This window comes from Lathamus discolor, chromosome 5, assembly GCF_037157495.1.
Source record: "Lathamus discolor isolate bLatDis1 chromosome 5, bLatDis1.hap1, whole genome shotgun sequence".
NCBI classification, from domain to species: Eukaryota; Metazoa; Chordata; class Aves; order Psittaciformes; family Psittacidae; genus Lathamus; species Lathamus discolor.
The window spans coordinates 9,534,147-9,558,863 of NC_088888.1; the positions used below are offsets into that span (position 1 = coordinate 9,534,147).

The 24,717-nt window shown below is 42.7% G+C and overlaps 1 protein-coding gene and 1 long non-coding RNA gene across 8 annotated transcripts in view; one reads left to right on the forward strand and one right to left on the reverse strand.

The window, feature by feature from the left end:
* Positions 1-5,248: 5,248 nt before the first annotated feature.
* LOC136014722 (uncharacterized) lies at positions 5,249-9,225 on the forward strand. Its single transcript, XR_010612839.1, has 2 exons — positions 5,249-5,305; positions 6,671-9,225. It is a non-coding gene; the product is annotated as an uncharacterized LOC136014722 (long non-coding RNA).
* FOXN2 (forkhead box N2) overlaps positions 8,627-24,717 on the reverse strand; it is a 107,471-nt gene continuing 91,380 nt past the window's right edge. For 6 of the 7 annotated variants that reach the window (XM_065679671.1, XM_065679673.1, XM_065679672.1 and 3 more), the window contains 4 exons: positions 22,473-22,597; positions 18,279-18,343; positions 14,132-14,200; positions 8,627-13,374 (listed from right to left, as the gene is read on the reverse strand). In XM_065679671.1, coding sequence (XP_065535743.1) covers positions 12,857-13,374; positions 14,132-14,200; positions 18,279-18,343; positions 22,473-22,597 — 777 coding nt within the window. In that variant the 3' untranslated portion in view covers positions 8,627-12,856. The remainder of the gene's footprint in view (positions 13,375-14,131; positions 14,201-18,278; positions 18,344-22,472; positions 22,598-24,717) is intronic. The other variant, XM_065679677.1, reaches the window with a different exon arrangement.

Sequence of the window (24,717 nt, forward strand, 5' to 3'; positions counted from 1 at the left end):
TTCCTCATGGCGCGGATGGGGTTATTAGGTGCCCGCACTTGGCTCTTCCTGCTGCGTGCCATTGTATCGTGATGAAGGGGAGCACGGGTAACTTTTGCTTTGAAGCTGCAGAAACTAGTCTGGGGGGTCATTTTGAGTATCTGCACCCCGTGGTTCCCGGGGGGTGGAGGCTTCTCTGCTGCCTCCAGCCTATCGGTCCCTTTGTTTCAGAGGTGCCTTTCAGCTTCTCCAGTCAGCCATCCTCCTTCAGACATTGCTTGGGCTGTGCTGATTATCTCCTGGGTTTATTACTCTTCATCCGCAGATTTGCCAAGTATTTAAATGCGTGTATACCATCACCCGTCTTTAAGCAGAATCTGAAGACACTGTAATAGGTGTGCTTGGTCCTACCACATATCCAGCCAATGTAGGATTTTGTTTCTGAAAATGACTGGAAAAGGGAAAGAATAACAAGGCATAAGTGTGATGATACCTCACCAGTATTTACTGAGCATCTGCAGGTTAAGGACTTCCTGCTCTAGGATAGAGATGTGACAGCAGATTATTTTGTTCAGTTTCCATGGTATCAGGTTTTTCCACTTGATTTCAGCATGCTGTCTTCATAGCCCTTCCTCAGTAGTGGGTAGAGACACTAAATCATCATTATCCTACCTCTTTTTCTCTTTGTTTCCCTAAAGTAGGAGTACATAGTAGGTGCCTGTAATGGAAGCTAATCCTTTTCCTTAGTCTCGGGGCTTTGATGGTGTGTGCTATTGTTTTGTTTATCATGGTAGTGGAGTTGGCAAGCACTAAATATGATACGGTGGCCAGACTCGTAAATATGTTTGTGTCTCCACAGTAAGTCTTAATGTTGGAGGACATGTCACTGATCCATGTTGCCTAGAACAGAGGCTGCACATTTTTAGGAAGTCTAAAAGGGGTGAGAAAGCAAAACATGTATTATCACTATTCATCCGAATGATCTTACTGCTGTTCTGTATGACCACAAGAGCTTAAATAGCAATACTGGAATAAGAAATAAGGAAGCTCTACTTTTTAACATTAGAGCCGTGATAGACTACTCCTTCCACTCCATTTTGTATTCCCTACCGAAGTTCTTAGTGAAGTGAATGGAGTTTGCAATTGCCATTTATCATACCAGGGTTAACAGCAGCACACCTTATACTGTGTCCTCACATGTCAGTGTAGTAAATTTTATACTAGAAAATTATAAATAAAAAATAAAAAAACACCAAACCTTTACAATTTATTTGAAACCTGTATATTTAGGTTTGAGTTTTCTAGGATGTGTCTTTTGTGATGTGTTAAGACCGAAATGCTTTGAACATACCTTGCAAAATACAGCAGTCCTGGTTAGTGCTGTGTTCAAAGATGCCTTTCTGGTAAAATTTTCCCATTGTGGCTGGTGCAGGGAGTGCTGGCAGAGAGGTTTCGCAGCTGAAAGCTGGGGAAGGGAGCTGGGGGAATTACAGAGCCTAGTTGTAGCAGAATGAATTGCTTTCGCACTGACAACAACAGTGTTTCTGACTGGGCAGCTAGCATTCAGGGGGGAGGAACACAGAATTCATTTGCCTATGTCCATCCAGAATAGCAAGATCCAAATGTACATTATATAGGGCATTTATCATAGGAGGAAATGCCAGTTTCTTAAAACGCAAGCGGAGTGAATGAAAAGATGGCGCTTTTACTGCTCAAAGGCTGTGAGGCTGAGAGCTGACTGAGGGATTTTTAGGTTCAATGAAATAGCTCTACTTCAGTGTATTTGGAGCATCAGGCCAGCCTCTTGTATTTCAAAGTGGCCCTGTCTGGTTTCTCGTTGATCCTACAGGCCCTGTAATGTTAAGAACATACAAATTGTAATTTATCACCTTTCCATGGTGGTGTTTGGTGAACAGCTTGAGTCAAAGTTCCCCAAACATACAGGTAACAAAAAGTTCTGTGGCTTGGTTTTGTTTGCCTTTTTTATTTCCTCTTAGGAAATCCTCAGATTCATCCTTTCAATTTGTCATTGCAGCTGCAGTGCTACTCCTCTACTTTCTGCTGTGGAAAAAAAGTCTTAATTGTGTCATTTCCTCACAGTCACTTAACACTCATCTCTCTCTTGAGAGCAAGTATGTCCAGCCACTGCACCAGAGAAGTGCACAATGCGTGTTGCTGCAGCATGGTGTCGCATGCTTCCTCATCAGTGACTTGGTATGTAATTGCAAAGGGCTGATCCTCTCATCAGAAGTTCAGAGCAAGAATGGAAGTGAGTGGAATGCCAGACAGTGTGGGGTCATTGCCACAGGACCCACAAAATACTACCTTCTGCAAATACACCTACGCAAAGATAAGAGCACGTTGTGGCAGCAGAACTTAATGCAAGCTAAAGCATGACATCTTGAGCAAAGAAATCCCTTCCAAGGGTCAGAGCATTTTTGCTTATGTTGTTGCCATTTTTGGGGGAGAATGCAAAACAAGGGATATACAGTGGAACTGAAGCCACATTTTTTTTATGTCTGTGCTCAGCAGCTGGTATAATGGGTGTTGAAGTTTTGATGCTTTCTTGAGAAAAATAATTTATTAAAGAATTACAGTGATAGTTTCAATATGTTCTATTTCCAAGCTCATTTATCCTCCCTTCCCTGCTCAAACAATGCCTTCCCCTCTATGCCATTAGTAAGAACTTGTACTCACATACTCTGTGAATAGGTGCAGGTAGAGATATGAAGATTAGAAGAGTATCCTTTGAGTTATTCAGAATGTTTTCTGTGCTTAGTGAAAATAAACTTCATTGTCATCACTTACATGCTTACAAAAGGGTTTCTAAGACCTGCAAAAAAAATCATAAATGATGATCTTTAGTCATCAGACTATTGCAAGCAATGCATAAACCACATCCTCAGAAGCTGCAAACACCCTAAACTGGTGTTTTGTTTCTGTTATCTTAGCAACAGCAAGTATGAACAGCAGGATGTCTGCTCACTGTACACGCTTCTTATTTCTCATGGTGACTGTAACAAACCGTTTGTTGTTCATAACCTTTCACCTCTTTCAAACTCTGATTGTGCTGATAAAAGAAAGAAAGTACTCAAAAAAACCCAAGCAAAACAACAAAAGGTGTATGCCCGTACAACTGTGCACTTCACAGAACAGTTTCTCTTAATTATTTGTGGTCCTCATTATCATAATTTCACTGTTTCCATAGCATTTAAAAATAGAAATGAAAACAAGTCTCTGTCTCTCATATCCCTTCCCAGCCCATAGGATAAATAGCTTGAGTCATCTATAGGGTGTGTGCATGGCTGGGGGAGTGGTGCCTTTGTGTAAAAAGAAATTGCTGAGAACAAGAAGATGAAAAAAGCCTGAGTAGGCAGCTGCCTGTGATAATTCAGAGTTGACTTTGCAGCTCACATTCCATTTGGGTACAACACATACCAGCCTTGGTACAACACCAGCAACTTCTGTATCTTCACAGCAAATCCTTACTGATACTTAATAAACCAGCAGAACATGGAAACACCTGAAAAAGTTTGTTACTTCCATTTTGTTGAATATGGAATTCCCCCTCTTCTAGGAAAATTAACACTCTTCCCTAGCTTTGGAATCTTCTGTTGAAGGTCTACACATCTGCAGCCTCATTTCCTGCTTTTCTTTTCATGCTTGAAGGGGCCATTGCTGAGACTGCCTGCACTCAGGTTCTACAGTCTTTTACGTTTGCTAGAGAAAGAAAAATATAAACAATGTACATTAAATCCCTAGAGACATATTGTCCGGTTGCATAGAGAAAGATAAAAGACTGAATTGAGAAGGGGTGTTATGAAGATCATACAGTGAGATGCTCTTTCACATACCCCAGGTGTGGACACAGCCTTTGATGGAAGTCGCAGCTCACCCATGTGAGGAGCTGTTACCTGCAGCAAACATGGCAAGGGTTTGTCTTTATTTTCTCAACTCTCCAGAGACAGACGCGTGAGCAGAGAAAGAAAAGGGATCTGGAAGATTTTCCAGCAGTTTAGGAAACATTTCAATCAGAGCTATTCCTGTTCGTGAGCATTCTTAATTTTTAAAATATTGTGGCACCTCCAGAAGTAATTTGGGCTTTTGGAATGAACTAAAGCCAGGTCTTTGGTGTGCAAAGAATGTTGTGGAAAATGAAGCAGGATGGAGGAGATGTGGGGCAGGGTCCCTCACTGGCAGAGCACGGGAACAGGGCACAACATACCATGTGGAAAGAGAAGGTGATATACAGGTATTTGTACATCGCAAGCCCTTGAACTTGAAGCACTGGAAGGGGTGATGCCTCAGGAGGACGGAAATGCAGCAGGAAAGTATTACCATCAAGCTGACTGCTGGAAAAAGTGCCTTGGTGGAGACAGGTTTGTCTTTGCAGATTAGCATGTACTGGCAAAGAGAAACAGCATGAGGAGCAATGCAGTGTCCATTTTAAATCCTAACAACGGGAGGAGGAAGAATCTTAGGCAGGATTATGAGGCTGGGATGAACTATATTAGCATTTTGAAAAATCTATGATAACCTAATTTTTTTTGTTGTTGGTTTTTGGGGTTTTGTGGGTTATTTTTTGTTTTATTTTTACCTACGTTTTAGGGGGTTGTTGTGCAGTACTTTTCTGGTTATGATCCTGACAGGTAAGAGCAGCTTTATTTCATCTGTGTGAAATAGCACATACCACATACCTTTAAGGAGCTAGCAGTGAACTTGAGTGCACTTACAATGCACTTACAAGGACATGTGTAGTAAATAATGAAGGGATTATATTTAAAAGATGGGAGTAGGCGTCCAGGCCTGTACACTTTAGACAGAAATAAAATGAAGAAAACTATTTACAATGAAAACAAACAAAAAGCAACAACAACAAACCAAACCAAGAAAACAAAAGAACCCCAACAACTTCCTTATGACTGGTGAATATTCTATGTAATGATTTAAAAGACTTAAAAATTTCCAGTATTAAAACCCCTTTACATTTCAAAATGAGAACAGGTTTTTTGAATGGTTTTAGGTAAGACGACTTGCTTCTTAACCTAGATGAAATTCAGCTAGAAAAGGACACATAATGCCACTAAAAATTGAAGCTTAATTGTGATTGCCAGCTGCCCATCTGAAAGCCTTCATTCATTTGAAAACCAGCATTCCTTAGAAAGAAAGTAGGTGCACGCCAGTTGTGTGAGCCAACAAAGAAAGGAAGATTCACCAAGTGACAATGCACTGTTTTCCACCTCTAATTGCATCCCATATTTCTGTGTGTAGGTCATCACTGAAATGAAATCTGGTATCAAGATCTACCTGGGGTGCTCACCAGGAGGTGAGATGCTTCTCCTTGTTATGAGCCACTATCTACAATAAATAAACCAGCAACCCTACCAGGACCAGGGTGTTTGTGAAGTTGGACACCAACAAGTAGGGATTAACAACCACATCGAATATAATGAGCCTTGACAGATCTAGGGTTAAATACTTTAAAATTAGATCCTGCTGAAAGCTGAACCTTGTCGCTTAGCAACGGCTGCATGGGATGCTGCTGTCGCTCAGCGGATGCTTCTCTGGGGAGTTAAGATTATGCTCACAGAAAATGGGTTATGATTGGGTCAAGGTGACATCATGCAGCACGGCAGCATCATTTTTTAAGGTAGCATTGAACATGATCACACTCAAGTGAATGCCCAAAATTGTGTAGCCACTTGGAGATTTAAGGAGGCATCTTTTCTGTTGAAATGACTGAGCCCTGTCTACACCTCACCTGCCCCACGGAAGAGCTCGCAGGCTGCACAGAACAGCAGGTCATTTTGCCCAGCACACCATCATCAGAACTCAACAGGTGGAGTTTTAATCTTTTCAAATTACTCAGAGGCAAAAGACAAATCAAAATGCCTGTAATTTGTGGAGGTCTGACTATGTATTCAGAGCATGGAAACCTCCACCAGCAGCTCAGAAAACGTGCTTGAGAGAGAATAAAATGTACCCTTACTGAAAATAACTGAAAATGTAGTTTGCCGAGTTTATTTTAGCATCTGAAACAACTGGGATAACCAAGATACCAAATTAATTAAATCAAAAAAAAGCTTTCAAGGCACAAAATCTATTTTTAAAAGTGATGCTGTGTAAAGGTTGATACAGGCACCTACAGAGATTTTTTCTGAACATCTGCCCAACAGCAAAGCACATAAACACATCAAGTGGTTCTGAGGTTGGTCTGGTAGGGACCAGCCTGCATTTCTAGACATGAAAATACCCAAGTGCTTAACTGCTAGCAGTGTCTTTGGAACGGATACAGAAATTAGGTATTCAGTCCAATCCTGTATGCTGCCTATTAGGGCTTGGAAAGTCAAGATACTATGGAAACGGAGATTATGGCAACCAGCATAAAAATAATGCTCAGTACACGTACCTTGTTTTAAGAAGCTGGATGTCCTTCTCTGAACACTGAAAAAGCACAGACAAGTGTTTGAGGGTAGTCATTCTGATGATTCAAATGAAGTTTGACAATGGCAAATGTAGCATCTCCTACCAAGCCATGAGGCAAAGACACCTTTGATCTGTCCCCACTGTTTTAAACAAACAAGCAAAAAAACCCAAACCACCTTGTAGATGACTGCAAAATGAGCTGAATGACAACATGCATTGATGAAATACGTGTCATGGTTGACAAATTTTGTCCTTCTTCCTTTAGTTGGATGGGCTGTGCCAAAAAGGAGTTCCTGGTGAGCAGGAGGGTCACCAGGAGAGATCACAAAGAATCAGGATCAAGACAAATCTCATTAAATCAAGTTCCAGGTCACGAACCACCAACTTCTTCTGCCAACTGCAGCCTCACCATTTGGCAGCGATGAAGGAGAACAAAGACATGGACACATTAGTTGATAACAGGATTAGTCAACTCTGTGTGACCAGGTAAAGGCCATGGACACAGCAGGACAGAGTGGTGCTGCAAGCCAGGGAATACTAAGACCAGGTTACAAAAAGCACCGGCACTCCAGAAGAGTGCCTATAGGTCTTCTCATGCATGTGCCAGCAGGGTGAATTAAATGAGAATTGATGTACAGAGGAATGAAGATAATGTCTTCCAAACAGAAACCAAATAATCTTGGTTTGTTTAATAAGTCAAGAGCCTAAGAAGGGAAACAATTGCTTTTGTACTGATGCAATAGGAAAACAAACAGTCTGATGTTTAACGAAGAGCTGGTTAAACTAACACTGGCAGAGGGTAGTTAATAATCTTGGGTTAGCTATAAATAGCTTGTAACTGTAAGAGCAGGTACCTTTCAGCAGAGCCTTCTGGAAGAAAAGGGAAAACAAGAATGCCCAGCTGATCTGAAGACTGAAGATTGGAGCAGAGGTGATAGGGCTTTGACATGTCAGGTGCAAGGACAATCCTCGTTGCTAAAAAACAGGGAAGAGCGTTTCTATGTCCAAGTAAGCTGGGAAAGTTGACAATAACACTGCTGGACTGATATTCACACGATTACCTCTAAGCACACCAGATGTTCACAGCTACATGTATTTACTCAGACTATTCAAACTAAGAACACTTACAGGTATCTGGAAGCTCAAGATCTGTGAAAGTATAACCATGTTCTGTGTCAAATTTAGACAGCCATTGTTTCTAAATTATCTGTTAAGTGTTTCCTCCACAAACGTCCTTAAAATACAGCTGGTATAAGTGGGTAATTACCTCAGTTAATGCTTTATTCTGAGAGTTGTGGCTCCATACAGAGGGTAATTTCCAGCAAAGTTGTAACAGAGGAAAACACTCTTGGGAAATTTAGCAATGAACTCCAGGCTCTCTTAGCATAATACAGTGAATAACAATTAGACATCATTAACATATGATACATAGCTGTGATTTTGTCCAAACTAATTAGAGCAGTTGTTCTTTTATCAGTGTATTAAGATGAACACTAAATCAAAGATATTAATAGTGCATATATATTCTGTAATTTGTGATTTAAATTGGTTTTTATATGGTGATGAAGGACAGTCTTTGTTAAAAATCTACCGGATCACTTCAAGTATTGGAGAAAGAACAGATGCATTTCCATCAGATCCTACAGAGGAAACTTAACTCAGTGATAACTACTAGGTTAAAAAATAAAAATAGAAGAGGTGTACATGTCTGCTTTTAAAAGAAAGAAGCATCTTGTCCCATTTTGTGTTCCCCTCTGGTACTTCTGCCTCTCAGGCAGTGGAAGGTCTTCTATATAAATGGATAGTTTATGTTTGTTTCCTTAATGAAAGTAAATGGAGTAAAGGGAAGATACCGTGCATCTCTCCATAAGCTGCCCCACCGGGCAAGTGTTCAAGGCCAGGCTGGACGGGGCTTTAAGCTCTGCTGCCCTTCTATTAGCTCCTCGAGTTCCAGGTTAAAGGGTAAAATCTTGGCCTTAATATGACACTCTTCAAATATTACCTGGATGAACCTGACTATAAGCAAATCCTGCTGTGGACTGAGAAGGTATTTAAGAGATGACTTCCACATGCATGCAAGTGTCTTAACTAACCTACTTAACTAACCTACAATGACTTGCACATTTAGCTTTTTACACTAGCCCAGTCTCATGGATGAGGTTTAAATGGGAAGATGGGGCCCTCGGAACAAGGGTCTGTAGATAAAGAGAGCACACAGCGCTTTCTGTTTGCAATGCTGTTTATTTTAGAAAAGCCCCTTTGATCATCAGAATGAAAAATGTGGGCAGAAAAAGTCACAAATGTTATAAAACAAAGTTTATTCTGCAATATTTTGTCATAATGAATTGCATCTCTTTGGTAAAAATAAAATTTATAAACATTTTAATTAACAGAGATTAGCATACAAAAAACTAAACTTCTGTAAATCGTCTTTAAAACGGGTAAAGGACTAAACCGGAGGAAAAAGGGTTAGAATTGGTCACATACTGGCAAATTTATTCTAAACAAACCCAAGGACATTGCTTATGCTACATTAGAAACAAGCTAACAGGAACAGTTTAAAAACAACTCTGGTTCTTTTGATCAGAAAGCATTCTTACAATTCACTCTTAAATAAATAATAGTTACAATGACTTGGCAATTATAAAATGTTTTGTATCACTATATGGCAGTAACATAATACTTATAATTATGCGCTTTTTAGTTTGAGGAAATGTACATTTATAAAACAAAACTTGATAATGGCACTGGCAGTTAGGTGTGAAGAATGTGCTTTAAGATATAATGGCAGGTGCAACATTTAAAATACTCTACCTTTTCTTTTCAATAAATATTTTGACTACACCATTATTAATTAACGTGGATGAGTGTACTTTGCTTTCACCAGAGCTTGTACTTACTTTTCAGGCTGATGAAAAGTTGCAAACTATACAACTTCCATTTTACAGCTGCATTTCAAAACGTTTGATGCGACTTTTGCAAAAAGCAGTAATTTAGTATGGGAATCTGAAAGGCAGATACAGGTTTATATTGTATTCACATCAGATTCATCCTCAACAGAGCAGCCTCCCTTGCCCATGAGTCTCATACACTTCTTCACTGCATTTAAATAATTGAACGTGGTTCGTTAATACTTTGCTTGCCAAAATATATCAGAGTCAACCATTGGCATGAACACCTTACATATGTCACTAAAAAGAAAAACCCAAACCCAACAATCAAAATAACTTTAAATTATACTCCATTTATACTATATACACCAGGGTCTGTAACTGAGGTGGCAAACAAACCCAAACCCAATGCTAGGTATGGAAGCAAAAGGAAGGGTAGCTGTTCTCCCACTACCAAGAGGGATGCTCCACAACCAAGCAGGTGGCCTTTGCCTGCCAAAATGTGCAGGCAGAGGTGTGGAACAAGGTCAGGGGCACTTATCGGCTCCCTTCTCCTTCAGGAGGAGAAAGAGAAGATAGCAAAGCATGAAGAGCGCACCACTGTGCCCCAGGGAAAGGATGCGATTGCTTCCCCCCTTCCACAATTCCAGTTCTCCCAGGCTGAAAGCTGTAAGGACAGAGGCAGCTTTCATTGCTAACTTCAGATTAGTACGGTTTTATTGCTCGTTGCATATGGTAATTAAATGCATTGTTAGCACCCAACCCCATCCCTTCAGAAACACTGAAGTTATTATCACCAATGTCAGGGTTAACGCCAGCACAGCCACGCTCTTAGTAGTAGCCTTCTCAAGTTTTGTCTGAGGCAAAAAAGCAATACAGAACCAAACCACAGAGCCGACCGTGACCACTTCCAGAGTACTTGGGACCTTGATCCAGCTTTCACTGGAAGCTACAGAAAATCTGTGACCACCTTCAGTGGGAGCAAGGCACCAACCCCCTTCAACAGCATACTACTGAAATCATGGTACCGAGCAAAATCCCAGTCTGTTAACAGTATTTCTGTGTAGCTGGATCCTTATTTTCACATAGACACAAACTCTGCCCTTTGCAGTTTTCCATCCAAGTACAAAAGCAATCCATGAGCAAAACACAATTCCAGCAAGCATTCATATCTTCACATCTCAAAATCCTAAGAACGACTGCACTGGGACTTAGTTTACCTTTAAATAGCGAGTTTTCCTCCTACTATCCGTCAGTAACACATCCAGTATCAGATCTAATTGGCTAATGCACCACTTGTGATATCCAGAAGACATACACATCTGCACACATGTTACCCTGTCACAGCTGTAGGCTAACGGGTGCTCACACAAAGAGGAATGCAGCAGAGTATTTTTCTTCCCTTTCAAGAGATCATTCTTAAGATTGAAGTATTTGGGGATAAAAAAAACCCAAAACAACACTTTCTTTTTCCTAGTGTTTGTGCTTTCAAAAGAAAAAATAACATTGGCTTTAAATTCCAAAACACAAAGAACCTCAAATATTTCAGGCTTGATCCAACAGCCACTGAGTCAGTAGGAGCACCACTGTTGTCTTCAAGAGGCCCTGGAAGGCCCTCAGAGCAACAGATCTTCAGCAGCATGGCTGTGTTCATGTTTGAAGTACGCAGTTTATGGCAGTATTCGTGAAGAGACTAACAAATAAGGCGAAAAAACCCAAAACCCAACACACTAAAGAACCACACTGGTCTAAGAAAGGCCTCCAAATAGCCAGAAAAATACCCTGTTAGGGAAAGGGTAGCTGTTGGCTGAATCCAGCACCTTTTTCAACAATCAAAACAGTGGAACACTGGTTTCCTCGGTGGCTCTGCTCCTAATTTTCAATCAGTTTACCCAACACCTGCTCAAGCAATAGCTTCACATGTTAGCAAGAACATTGATGGCACATCGTGCTATCTTTCAGGAACAGGAAAGTTGACCTCGATAGCTGTATCAATTCTGCAACGTACTTAAGGCATCCTTATACGCACAGTACTGTTAAAACCCACTCCAACAGAACTGCTTACCCATTTTGAACAGAAAATTGAAAGAAGAAAGTCCTCATCTACAGGAAGCTGTACGCAGTCACCACTGATCTTCAAAGAAAAGTAAAAATTGGAAAAAGGAGAAAAAAGTCCCCCAGACAACTAAAACATTTTTGGCTGAAGGATGCCTGGGAACTCTAAAGAGATTCTCTTATTGCAAAAATGAATTGTGAAGGAATTTCTTCCCAAAACAGAGAGGTCCTCCTGAGCGATAATGCACATCCAAATGATGAAACCTTGCCTATTAGATGCCTGTATATGGCAGGAGGCTAATGGGGTTCACACAGCACAAGGCACAGTGATCAGGAAACAAAACGTATGGACAGCCCATGGGACAGAAACGACAAGAATGGAGGAGGGAGGAAAGGGCAAAACCCCCCAAAAGTAATTCATGGTTCACTGATCTAAAAGGAAGTTCTATTTTGTCTTGGATAAGGGGTAAAATGTTCCCTTTTAAGCAGCTGTTCACTGCTTAGCCACCTAAAGCCTGCACCTTGTCCACGTTGTCACCACCAACTGTGGGGTCTTTCTCCTCTCCACCCCATGAATATATAGGGGAGCAGAAGGGTAGGTGTTGCTGGACTATGCAGCTATTACATAGTTACCAACAGTGGTGGTAACACAAGGACAACATCAAACTTGGCTTTCACTGTTGGCTACATCCAAGGTGCGCATATGCGCGCATGCATCTGCATGAAAAGGACACATGCAACCCCCCATAAAAAGTCAATTTGTCTTAAGATGGAAAAACCAAACAAACCCCAACCTGTTTTCTTTCAGGAATCTGACCCGCACACAGCAGATCTGGGGGAAGGAGGACAAAGAAGAAAACTGTGGGTGGTACCCACCTCACTACCCCTTACTCACACTCTTCCAAGGGGTACTTTGCCTCCTGCTGAGAGCAACTCCTGGAGTGCTCCAGGTTTTCAGCCAGGGTCAGATGGGCTGAAAATTGCAGCCGTTTGGATTTGCTTCAGCAGCCTTCCAACCAGGACCTGTCTCAGAGGAGTGAAGAGAGGATGGGTGGGAGGAGGCAACCAAAGCCAGGACCCCTTTTTTTTTAAACCGCTTTCTTTTTTCTCCTCCTTTTTAATCCTTTATGTGGAAGTCAGAGCCCTTATACAGGGCAAGACTCCCCTCTGTGAATGAGGCCAACAGAGCTGTAAATATGATCCACAATGTGCACCTGAACAAACGTATCTCTGGGGAAAAGAAAGTAAAACCAACTCAAAGCGGTCATTAAGAAGTATGCTTTCAGGTTTTCACAAGTCATGCACCTCTTCTACTTGGAGAAGATTAAATAACGTTTCTTTTTAGGCAGTGATTTAAAAATAAATGGCTAAATTATAGTTAGCGCCAAAAATAAAAAAGCAATGAGTCCTCTTATGGCTTTGATCTCCCTTGTGAAGGGTAAAAGTAGAAGAGTATTGCCACAATTAAAAAAAATATATGTATATATTCAACACTGACAAACATACTATTTCTTCCTTTGCTTGTGACAGTGGGTCTTTGCAGTACTTATTAAGGAACTCAAGCACGTTTGGATGCCAGCAAGGTGGAGCAGAGACCCTGCTGCTTCTTTCAACTCTTCATCAATTTCTTGACACAACTCCTTGAGTGCTTTGTTGCTAGGCTGACTTTCCTCAGAGGTATCTACACAAGGTTGGGATGCATAGCCACTGTCTCCAAGAGGATCATCTTCATAGTCAACGTCTGTATCCACTTCGCTGTGAAATCCTTCGCTGCCATCACTTCCATCATGGCTGGTCTCGGAGATAAATTCGTACACCTCGTCAAGGGAGGACAAGGAAGACACGCTGGACCTAGATGCGCAGCGCTGGGAGCCCATGCTGCTGGCACTGTAGTTGTGATCCTCTTTTGGATCAATATTGGTGGCTGCAGAATCATTTCCCTGCAAATTTATGGAACTGGGAGGATTGAACGCGCTGCCGTAACTCCTCTTCTTAGGTGTCTTCAGAGGCTGAGGTTTCTCACCTGTCAAAACCAAGATTCATCAGTAAGCAAATACTCCACTGAGATCACCTGCAAAATCATAGAATGGTTTGGGTTCCAAGGGACCTTAAAACTCATCCAGTTCCAACCCCCTGCCACGGGAAGGGACACCTTCCACCAGGCCAGCTTGCTCCAAGCCCCATCCAACCTGGCCTTGAACGCTGCCAGGGATGGGGCAGCCACAGCTTCTCTGGGCACCCTGTGCCACTGCCTCACCACCCTCACAGGGAAGAATTTCTGCCTTATATCTAACCTAAATCTCCCCTGTTTAAGTCTGATCCCATTGCCCCTTGTCCTGTTGCTACAGCCCCTGATGAAGAGCCCCTCTCCAGCACCCTTGAAGGCCCCCTTCAGATATTGGTAGGCTGATATGAGCACACTCTGGCTGGCTGCAAAGTAAACTGAATGCGAGCATTTAAGAGTCGTAATATCTTGTGCTCATTTACTGTTATCCATGAAGGACAACGGTCTTCAGCTAATCACAACTAAGAGCTGGAGAAACAGAAGTTAACTAAGAAACTCTGCTTCCCATCTAGCACAAAGAGGGCAGGGGAAGAACTTTGCTGAAAAAAAACAACCCAAGATTAAATGCAGGGGGAAGAGAAGGTGGTTCTGTAAAACGTGAATAAGGGAAAGAATAATCAACCCAGAATTGCTTTTCAAATAGACCATACTTGTTTCCCGCAACATCTAGCTTCTGGGTATAAAAGAAAAACAAAGTAAAACGGCTTATGCTTACAGTCCAACATCCCTTGTTGAATGGAAGTATTTAACAGCATCATTGCAGTAGCAGCATCAATATCAGATTCTATGAAAGAGAAGCAGCAAAACATTAGATCTTTGGTAAGCCTGACAAAATGAGGCCCCTAGAACATGTAGAGAACATACAGCTATATATACTGGCCTACAATAAAGGGCAGGGCTGGGAGAATGTATGAATTCAGACAGAGCGTGACACTCGTACAGTGCAATACCATTATAGAACAGCCTCACATCTTATCTATGATACTCAAATGCTGAATTCTCACACTGCACTTACCAAAGCTGAAGCCAAGAATCATTAATTAGGCATTCATATGATGATGCTGTTGCTATACTTACCAACAAGTGGCTTTTTGTTGGTACCAATTGAGAGAGAAAGATTACGCATATGGCACAGAAAAGCATCTCAGCAGCTTCTTACCCTGGTTATGTGAATATGCAAGGCTGAGAACAAACGTGCCCGTTAATGCAGCACTAATTCAGCACACCTCTCTCCTCCGGCAGTAATTTGCACACTAACAAGTCAGATGGAAGAAACCGAGAAGACAAGGAGGGAAAAGGGGCACTGAACTACTTCATCCAGAAAGCACAGGGATCTAAATAATACATAGGCACTTCAAAAGGTTTAGGTGAACTGCAGCACTTTTAGCTATGGTAACAAGCGTTGCTGAGGAACGCTGTCCTTTGCCACCCAGACTGCTTACATCTTAGAAAGGGTGCCTTAAGGATATTATGACAGAGTGACATTTCTAACTAGAATCAGGTGAAAAGGAAAAGAAACAAGCACACCTTTCTCTCTCATTTCAGGACACACTCATGCACTTTAAAAAAAAAGAGGAAATCCAAGGTCTTCCTTCCCTGACATCCAGCTACGGATCAAAGAATCACAGTCTGGTTTGGGTTGGAAAGGACCTTAAAGCTCATCCAGTTCCAACCTCCTGCCGTGGGCAGGGACACCTTCCGCTAGACCAGGTTGCTCCAAGCCCCATCCAACCTGGCCTTGAACGCTGCCAGGGATGGGGCAGCCACAGCTTCTCTGGGCACCCTGTGCCAGGCCCTCAGCACCCTCACAGGGAAGAATTTCTTCCTGATGTCTAACCTCAATCTCCCCTCTGTCAGGTTAAAGCCATTCCCCTTGTCCTGTCCCTACAGGCCCTTGTCAAAAGCCCCTCTCCAGATTTCTTGTCGGTCCCTTTAGGCCCTGGGAGCAGAGCAGAGGTGCTCCAGCCCTCAGAACATCTCCACATGGGCTCCTCTGGACTTGCTTGAGCAGGTCTGTGTCCCTCCAGGAGAAATACATATGGAACACGAACCAGGGAAAAGGGGAGCAATGAGACAGTGAGCTCTCACAAGAGCCTTGGTGTCTCAGAGCAAAACACCATGTCCAAGGTGTACGTAAGTACCTATTTCTCCCTTGTTTCACTATCTCTCATTTTAAAACCAGCATACGTTAAGGTCTATCCCACTGCACTCACAAGGCTGGGTTTTTTTTCCTGTTGTGTCAATACTGTTTCTGGCAATAGAGGCCCTGAATTTCCAAGTCATATGTATCCAGCTGACAAAAAGAAATTAAAAAACAAGCATGAAGAGTTACTTTCCTCCACCACTACCATACCAGAAAGTGAAATATTCCTATTCCTCACTTGCTATCACAGACATTTGGTTTTCACAGCTGATGTTGGTATATAAGCACCACTTTGTTAAAATGACAAGCAACTGGAGGCATTGATGCAACACAGAATTACTACCTGCAAAGAACACTGCTGCATCTTTGTACCCCCAAAGAATGAGGAAAGACACTTCTGCAGTGACTCCTCAGCAGTACTCTGCATCACTGTTAATGTGCTTTGGCTGCATTTCTGAGTGTTCTCAACAGAGCAGTATTTCCCAAACTTATGTCTCCCCATCAGAATGGCTGAGGAGCCACTTTATTCCAAGGAATTCTTTCGTTTGCACAACAGCAGCCCTATGTGACCCCAGGAACATTAATGGCTTGCTTCCAGTGCCAGGCAGATGCTGAACAGGTTCACCCAGCTGAAGAAGTTAAATGAGAGCAGATATATGTCATTATTTTGGCACCTGCAGTGTAGCAAATTGGAATAGTTAGCATCAGACTGGCAATCTCCAAACCTGTCAAAGGACACACCAGCAAAATCATTAAGAGGAGGGGGATTTCTTCTATTCCCTAACAAGTCATTATCCCATTCTGCTCAGTGCTTGTCGGGCCACACCTGGAATACTGTTGAGTTTTGGTCCCTGCTATGCCATATAAAAAGAGAACAGACTAGAGAGGGTCCAGAGAAAGGCCACAGGGATGATGAGAGGACTGGAAAGCTATGTGAGGACAGGCTGAGAGACCTGCGTTTTTCAGCCTGTACAAGAGAAGGCTCAAGGGAGACCCTGTCACCACATGCTAGTATTTAAAGGGTGGCTACAAAGAAGATGGAGACTCCCTTTTTACAAGGAGTCACATGGAAAAGACCTGGGGGGATGGGCACAAGTTACTCCTGGGGAAATTCCAATTGGAAACAAGAGGAAAAATTTTCACAGCCACTGGAATGGTCTCCCTAGGGAAGTGGATGGCCAATCAGCCCTTGCAATGGTCTCCCCAAGGAAGCAGTGAATTTCCCAACGTCGGACACTTCACAGATTTGGCTGGACAGGGTGCTGGAACATCTGGCCTGTGTCATGCTTTGCCTAGAAAGGTTGGACCAGATGTTCCTTGAAGTCCCTTCCAACCTGGAATTGTACGATTCTGTGGTTCTAATCCCTGGGAATCCCAGACCTAGCAGCTCTACAGAAGCCAGCCAGCCAGGGATGCTTCCTTGCCACCCAGGTACCACCATAAAACTTCTGTCTGGATGCATGGTAATTATCATCTGTGGACCAGGCAGCTGCTTGGTCTCTAAAAATACTTGGCTTTGCTGCCTAACCGATGGTTTTGGACTGAGGCCAAAAACTAAAAACAACCTTGCTAGCCTACTGTGCTAGCAAAAGCAGAGCGCTGGATGTCTGCTGTGCTGCTCAAGTCCTTCTTCATCAGGGGCCTTCCATTAACCCTTTGAAAGGGCTTTAACAACACTCCTCTATGATAAATTAACTTCTGCTCACTTTTTCTTGGAATCAGCCCTTTAAAAACTGAGCACAATTCACAGCACTTTAAAAAACCCTTAGCATTATTTTTGACAAGGACAAGCTTTCAATGTATTAAGCTTTAGCAGCGAGGTGCAAGACCTGGCCTGAACAGGCTTCTTCAAAAGAGATGCTGTGATTCCCAGCATGCTGACTAACATAGTACCTCCTGGTACCAAAGCCCACTAAAATGTCTTAAAATAAAGCTTTCTTAAAGGTATATATGGGAAAATGAAGTAACCATCTCCTGTTTAAGAGCTGTTGCTGCTTCCATTTGCATTTGACTGCAGTCAAATGGGGCAGTACTGCATGCAGCCTACAGTATCAAGACCTGTATTTGGAGTATATGTTAAACCCATCCTATTCTTCTCTCCCAAGAGTTAAAATGAACATTTTACAATTTTTAAGGTGACACCTTCAACTAAACAGACAAAATGAGGCTATTCTATTGTCTGGGTTAATATCCAGAACTCAGGTCTTCCTGCTTAATTACACTGGCAATGACACCAGCTTGTGCCCATCTCTTTGGCAAGGGAGTGAAAAGGACCACACAGCTGTGAAATACTCATCTGAAGTATACCCACCATCCCCATCATGCTCTCCCACCCACTTTTCTGTGGCCACATCCCACCAGTTACATACATTAAAAGTTGCTGCTTTTTGTTCTTGGTAACCATATAACTATCATAGAGAGGTGTATCTTTTGGATTTGTTTTCTACAGAAATATTCATTCTTTAAGCATGTCGTACTTAGGAGTGATGGGCCTGCTAAATACCTTGCTGGCAGAATAAGGCAGCTGCTACTACATGTTGAAATTCATCTGAGGGATTTAAACTTAACATACAGGTGGCTAATATAAGAAGTATGTATTCCACTACATCATAATCTAGCAGACCCTTCAGAGCAGGTCCATACGCAACATGAGCTGGGCTTCAGCACACACTTGTGACTAAAGCCAGGGCAGCAAAGCAAATGAAAATGAAGTGTTTACCTTTGAGAGATCGGCCGTGATTCTGCTGAAGGACTGAAGTTAGGTAGTGAGGGGACACCGACCTACTGAAGAGAAATGCAACAGGTCAAAGCCGAGCCCTGATTAGCCAAATGATTTCTACAAAGTACAGTAGTCACAATAATATGATCAGAGAGAGGTAAACACAAACCCAACCCAAGCACCACAGTTTGGTGGGCAAGCAATTTCTGTTGCCCTTAGTAGACGGCCTGACACATTGGTCGATGGTTTATGGAGCACTGTAAGCCATCAGCAGCATTTAGAAAACACCTCCAACCACACACAGTAAACAAAAGTCTGGTGGGCAAGAGACACTAACTTTGGCAGAGTTATGTACCTGCCTAAAGATTGGATTTTAAACAGTGATTGTTACTAAGTAAAACCTCCGTATGAACAAGACATTAGCTTATGCAGTGATGCTTAGAGCCCAGGAGCAACAGCATAGTTAAGGACCAGTTGTGTCCATCTGCTCTTTGAAATGGTAGTGGGAGATTAACAAAAACAAAAAGGTAGTGTCATGCCAAAATCTGGGGAAGAGCAAAAAAACCCCTTCAAACCAAGATATCTGCCCATTTTTAAGTTATCTGAAGCTGGGCTGCTTTGGTGGTGCTGTCTGCTTTGTTGTGTTAGATCAGCTTTGCGCCTGGCAAAGTACCACTTAATACCTTACAGCATAAAGGTCAAGTTAAAACTTTCACATGGTTTTCTGCTACACATCCAGTCCTAATTATTCAGTTCATTATAAATACAGTAGCAAACATTTAGAAACAAATACAACAGAAGTAGTACACAACTCGTAACACTGCGTGAAACACAGCAATGTGCATCTTTTACAGCATTACTGGAAGAATTCAAAGGGTAATGGGCAGAATTTTCAAGCCCAACCTGTAGCAGCAACCTCATGGGGTTAATGGGGTGATTTCTATCATTAAGGTGTGTTCACCTTTCATATTTATCATATTTAGGCAGCTCTATTTTCCAAAATAAGGCACAGCCACAAATCTCCCCAAAAAAATCACAAAGTTGCTAAATCCTTCATATTTCTTTTACCTTCTCTAGATCGTTAATTAAAACCCAAACGGTGACTTCATTTTTCTAAAATACATTTATTTAACTAAAATCTTCATCCTTTCAGTTGAATTTTGAATAAAATATTTTTCACCGGTTGCTGGCTGCTGCTGTGGCTGCACACATCTCAACAGCCCTGAGATCAGCTACTCCACACAGCTGTTAATGAGGGATGCCCAACTTGCCATCATGTTATCCAGACTCAGCTGGCCATTGGTAACAGCCCCAAAGGTTGGCATAGTGCAGCAGGAAAAGAAATGAAGCAAGGTGGCTTGGAATACATCATCTGAGCTATGGAAGGAGCTCCGGCAGCACAGCAGCCTGCCTGGCACTGGTAACCAAAGCTACTGGAGAGTCGCATTTAAGCATCTCCCAGTGTGGCAGCCAAAGGGAAAAAGATCCAGGGCAGCTGAACGTGAATATGTGCAAACCCTGCGTTTTCTTGAAGGAGTGCAAAGGGAACAGATCCAAAAATGAGGAAAAAATTAAAATAATAATAATAAAAAAATAAAAGCCACAAGGAAAGCAATGGGCACACCCCACCGTGGCTGGCTTTGCCACCTGCAGGTAGATTGTACAAAGAGATACTAAACATCTTCATCCCTTTTTCTGATCTCACATCCTCCAAGAATCATATCCACAGAGACTTCTTAGAGCAAATTAATGCTTAGTATTAAGGCAAGCTATGCATCTGCATAAGGTATGAGGAAGATGAGGACCCTGCCTGTCCCCAGAGCCAAGGGATATAATACAGTAGTATTAGAAACAGAACACAGGGGCCTTGCATTGACTTGTTGAACAAGCTGTGTGGAAATAAAACGCATCAGTGAAGCCAGTCACCTATGATCATACACATTTCAGTGTAACTCGATACAGATTCCAGTTTTGGAAAGCTTCTACTCAAAGTAACACCTTTCATTTTACTCTAGAATCCTGCTGAATGATAGGCATAGCCCCCCAGCACACTGTAAAGTAATTATGAACACTACACATAGCCCTCTCACAAGTCACAGTTGAATTCAAGCATCAGCCTATAGATGAATTTGGACAGTCCTTCCAGCCTCTCTCCAGCTGCAACTCTGGGCTTCCTCTTTTCACACACAAGGTGGCCCCTCGAGGGCCTCTCCCCAAAATTGGTCCAAGGATTTTTGAACATGGAAGGGAAAACGATAAATCTGTTTTCCTGAAAGTCATACAAATGGTTGCATTATTATCATTACAGGCAAATAAACCAGCTTCCATTAGGGAGAAGTTTAGTATCTTAAAATGCTGGGTTTACTTTGTTGTCCTTGTAAATAAAAGCCCTGCAGTGGGAATTGTGCCATGTGGCTTCATTAGGACCAGGATTTCCTTGTAATTGTGATAGTTGGCAAGTGGGATTAGTCCTTCAGTGAAGGAAAAAAAGGGTACCGGAAACGACAGCTTCAGATTGAAGTCCTGATCTTGCAAGTACTTCAGCATTCGGGTAACATCTCTCCTTCGCTACACCTAATCTCAGCATGTTGCGTTTCTACAAGCAAGGTAAATCGTAACTTCAGTGCTTATATCATTGGGCTAATCTTGGAGAGGTTGAGGCTCTGAATGACCTGCCCTGCAGTAGGCTGTATGTCCTGATCCTCTGCTCCTGTCTGGACAGACAGCATTCCAGAGGTCCCTTCCCATCTGTATTATTCTTTAAATCTCAAAGTTTCACCATGTTAACATGGATACGGTGTTAACAAAGCTTTCAAGGACCAAAACCTTCACTCAAGTTGTACCAAAAACCAGAAGTTCATGCCCTTACAGAGAAACATTAAAGCCTGTAAAAGCATTATCATCTGGAGTCCAATTACAGTAGTTTCAATAATCTTTGTTCCCATAGAAAGCCTTACAATACCACCAGCCATCTCTTACTTTCCAATTGCACTATTTCTTAATGCTTAAGTGCTTCAGGGTTATTTTAGTAATGCTCTCATTCCCACTGAAAACAGGATACTTCTGCTTGGCTCTTTCAAACCCAACATGACCCTTTTACAGCTCAAGATGGCTGGAAGGTCAGAGACCACTGTTTCATCTTGTAGGTTACAAGCCCAACTGGAAAAGCCCATGCCACACAAATCTTCAGCTACTGCCAGACAGATAAGGGTTGCACTGGGGTGCCAGCTCCCGGGGTCAGTGACCTGTTGGACCCTTATAAATCTCTGCTCAATGTTACCAGTTTTACATCCTGCTCCAGTAATCCTAGGTCCTCCTGTTTGTTAAGGAAACTCCTCGCAATAAGGTTAAGGCATAGGGCAATGTTCAGAGACCATAATTATCTCTTATCTCACCCAAATTCTTTGCTAAACTAGATAAACCAGCCACATGCCTACCTAAGAACTGAGCTCACCATCAGCAATGCATTCCTTTCTGCTTTCTGTCCTTCTCCTCTTCCTCTCTGTCTCACCCCATAGGCTGACCCAGCTGCAGTTCCTCTTCCTCTACTGAGGATGTTCACTTCGAATTCTCCAGAACCTATTGCCTAATCTTAAAATGTGCCGGGTGAGGAAGTCTTGCAGGCTCCACTTCCTAGCATGTTTATGGTAAAGGCTGTTCTTCCCATCCCTGCTGCAAAATGCTGTTAACAGCCTCCAAGAAAAACACACCTTTCTCAGACCAACCTCTCTAAGCACTTCACATTGTGGAAAAGTTGTTTTCTACGACAGTATATAACATACACATTTTATATCCAGACGAGTGACTTAAAGGAGAAAGACCCACACTTCCTTCTAAGCTAGCAGCACCAGGCACCCTAGATCAGTCCTGGTGAACTATGAAGGAGGATTTTGCTGCAGTTCCTGCGACAGCCTGCCCTCCAGAGACAGGGGATCACCAATAAGCACCCACCACAGCCCTGACCTCCTTCTCTTAAACTCTCCCACAGTTATGAAGGTGACTTGGACACACATCCCAGATCTGCTGCCTGGGAAGCCTGAGCTCATTACATCTCCTCAGCTCTTCCAGCCAGTCTCACCTAAGCCCCACTCAAATTCTCCTCTTGGGTGGCAGCCGGTAACACACCAACAACTCCATGGGCATTTCCTCTGTATCGTAACCACGCACCTTACTCGGATGAGAAAATTCACCTACCTCGGTGGTGATGCCGGTGGCGTATAAAAAGCAAGCGCTGAGGGAAAAGGCTGCTTTTTCAGTGCTTGGACAAGATTAGGTTTATATTCCGGGTCAACGCACCATAATGACCCTTTTCCATTCACCTGCAAGAAAGAAATACTGCAAATTAGAAGAGCCAGAGGCCAGGCTGTTACAGTCATTTCTAATGTAACATTCCCAAGAGGCAATGATGTCGGCATCCAGCACTGTACAGATGATGTGCACCATCCTCAGGCATTGCCTGCGTGGAAAGGGGATGCTCCCTGTGTGAGCATGTGGTCCCAAGACCCTCGTTATATGGTACGGAAGCACCCGTATTGCAGCTTGGGATAGCATCTCCAAAGCTCCATTCCCTTTCATGTTTGTCCACTGAAAGCTGTAAACCTTATTTTAACACTTGCTAAGTACAGCTGTGAGTTTAGGGATCTGTCCAGGCATCGGTGAATTGATCAGCAGTCTTTCAATTAAGGGGTTTCTAAGGAACCAAAGCACCCTTCCCTTTACTTACACAAGCACACATACTCATTTAACTTTACACAATCCTGTAAAAGCATCTTGCCAAACGCCTGGCTAAAAACCCAACTAACATACTTTGATGCACCTAACAACGCAAGCACCACTGTGCTAGTTACTCTTCCTATTAAATTTGATGTGCCAATAGTTGAGCACCATTTTATGGATGGTCAATGAAATAAGACTAAAAGGGACCCACAGAGCACATCAATCTGTAGTCCTATTAAGTCACAGGCCTTTTCCTGAAAAGAGGAAATATTTTGCTATACATAGTGAAAAATCAAACCAGAGAGAGCTCCAGCCGAGAAAGAGACAATTTTAGTTGAAGCTACTGCCTTTCATAAAGATCTCTGAGCTGCAGCATCTCTCCATTATTTATTTTTTTAACCTGAATCTTTATTAATACTCATTTTTCATGCTAAAACTGAACACAGCCTGTCAGATACCTATCAAGAAGCTTACCTTTAATTAAACAGCCATGATGGCTGGCAGGATGATTTAGCCAGCTAGGTACTAACAGGGGGTATCCTCCCAAACGGCTCCATCCATCATCTCAATGACAGACTCACATCCTTTATCCCTTTCCCACACCCTTTCCCCAGCAACCCAACCCCTAATGTTGGGGGTTGCTTTTTTTCTCCCTTTGGTAGCTTTGAGGCTACCACAGGTTTTACTTGCCAGTTCAGGCAAGCACTTCCACTTGACACCTAATGCTGTTCAGTTGGGCCTGCAGCCAGAATGGAGTTAGTTTCCCTCTTTCGTCTTCCCAGCCAGGCACTCCCACCAGTTTGCTGCCCTGACAACACAACACAAGGATTTTGGGTGGGTATTGCAACAGCAAGCTGAAGCCAGACAGACACTCAGTCCAGTGCAAGAGGCAATTGTTTATTGACGTCTTCTTTGAGTAGTCAGACTGGGTTAAGTATACTTCTTTGGGAAGTTAGATTGGGTTAAGCAGAATGTGAAATCACACTTTCACCCACCATTATTTGCACTAAAAGCAGACATTAAACAAAAGAGGTGGTGATGCCCATGAAGCTGCTTGTATGCATCGTCTCACTCACATTCGCTGCCTTAGCAAAGATGCACAGTGGCAACCCATGACAGGTCTTACTAGTGTCACACTTCAGGGGAAAGCCATGCATAGCTGGAGCTGGAAATCCCATAGAACACAGATACATCCAGCTTGAAAAGAAACCAGAGGTCTAACCACAGCAACAAAACAGACTGCCATTTCTCCTACCAAAGACCAAGTCTATTATGACCTAAAATGCTAAACTGCCGGTGGAGGTTACCATTTCACATCAACAGCGGGGCAACTGTTGAAACACCCAGCTTCAGCCCTCCACAGCGGTTGTGGTTCCATCCGGTATGGGCTGTTCTCACTAACTGCTTCCACTTTAGCTGGGTACTGGCAAATACTGTGTGTACACATGGAGGTCTGTCCTAAACCCAGATCATAGACCATATCAGATCATAGACATCGTTCTCTTATCTCTACAGGCTTATAGATGGGACCTGCTCATTGCCTGAATACCTGAACAGCCACACAGGTTGCCTAGCACCATGTCTTGTCAAAAAAAGGACATATCTACCATGAAAAAGAAAGGGAGATCTGTTGGAGATACTCAAGCCCTGTCTCCCCCAACCTCCTGGAGGGAACAGTGGCAGGGCCACATCCATATGAGCAGCAGCATGCCAAACTGATGCT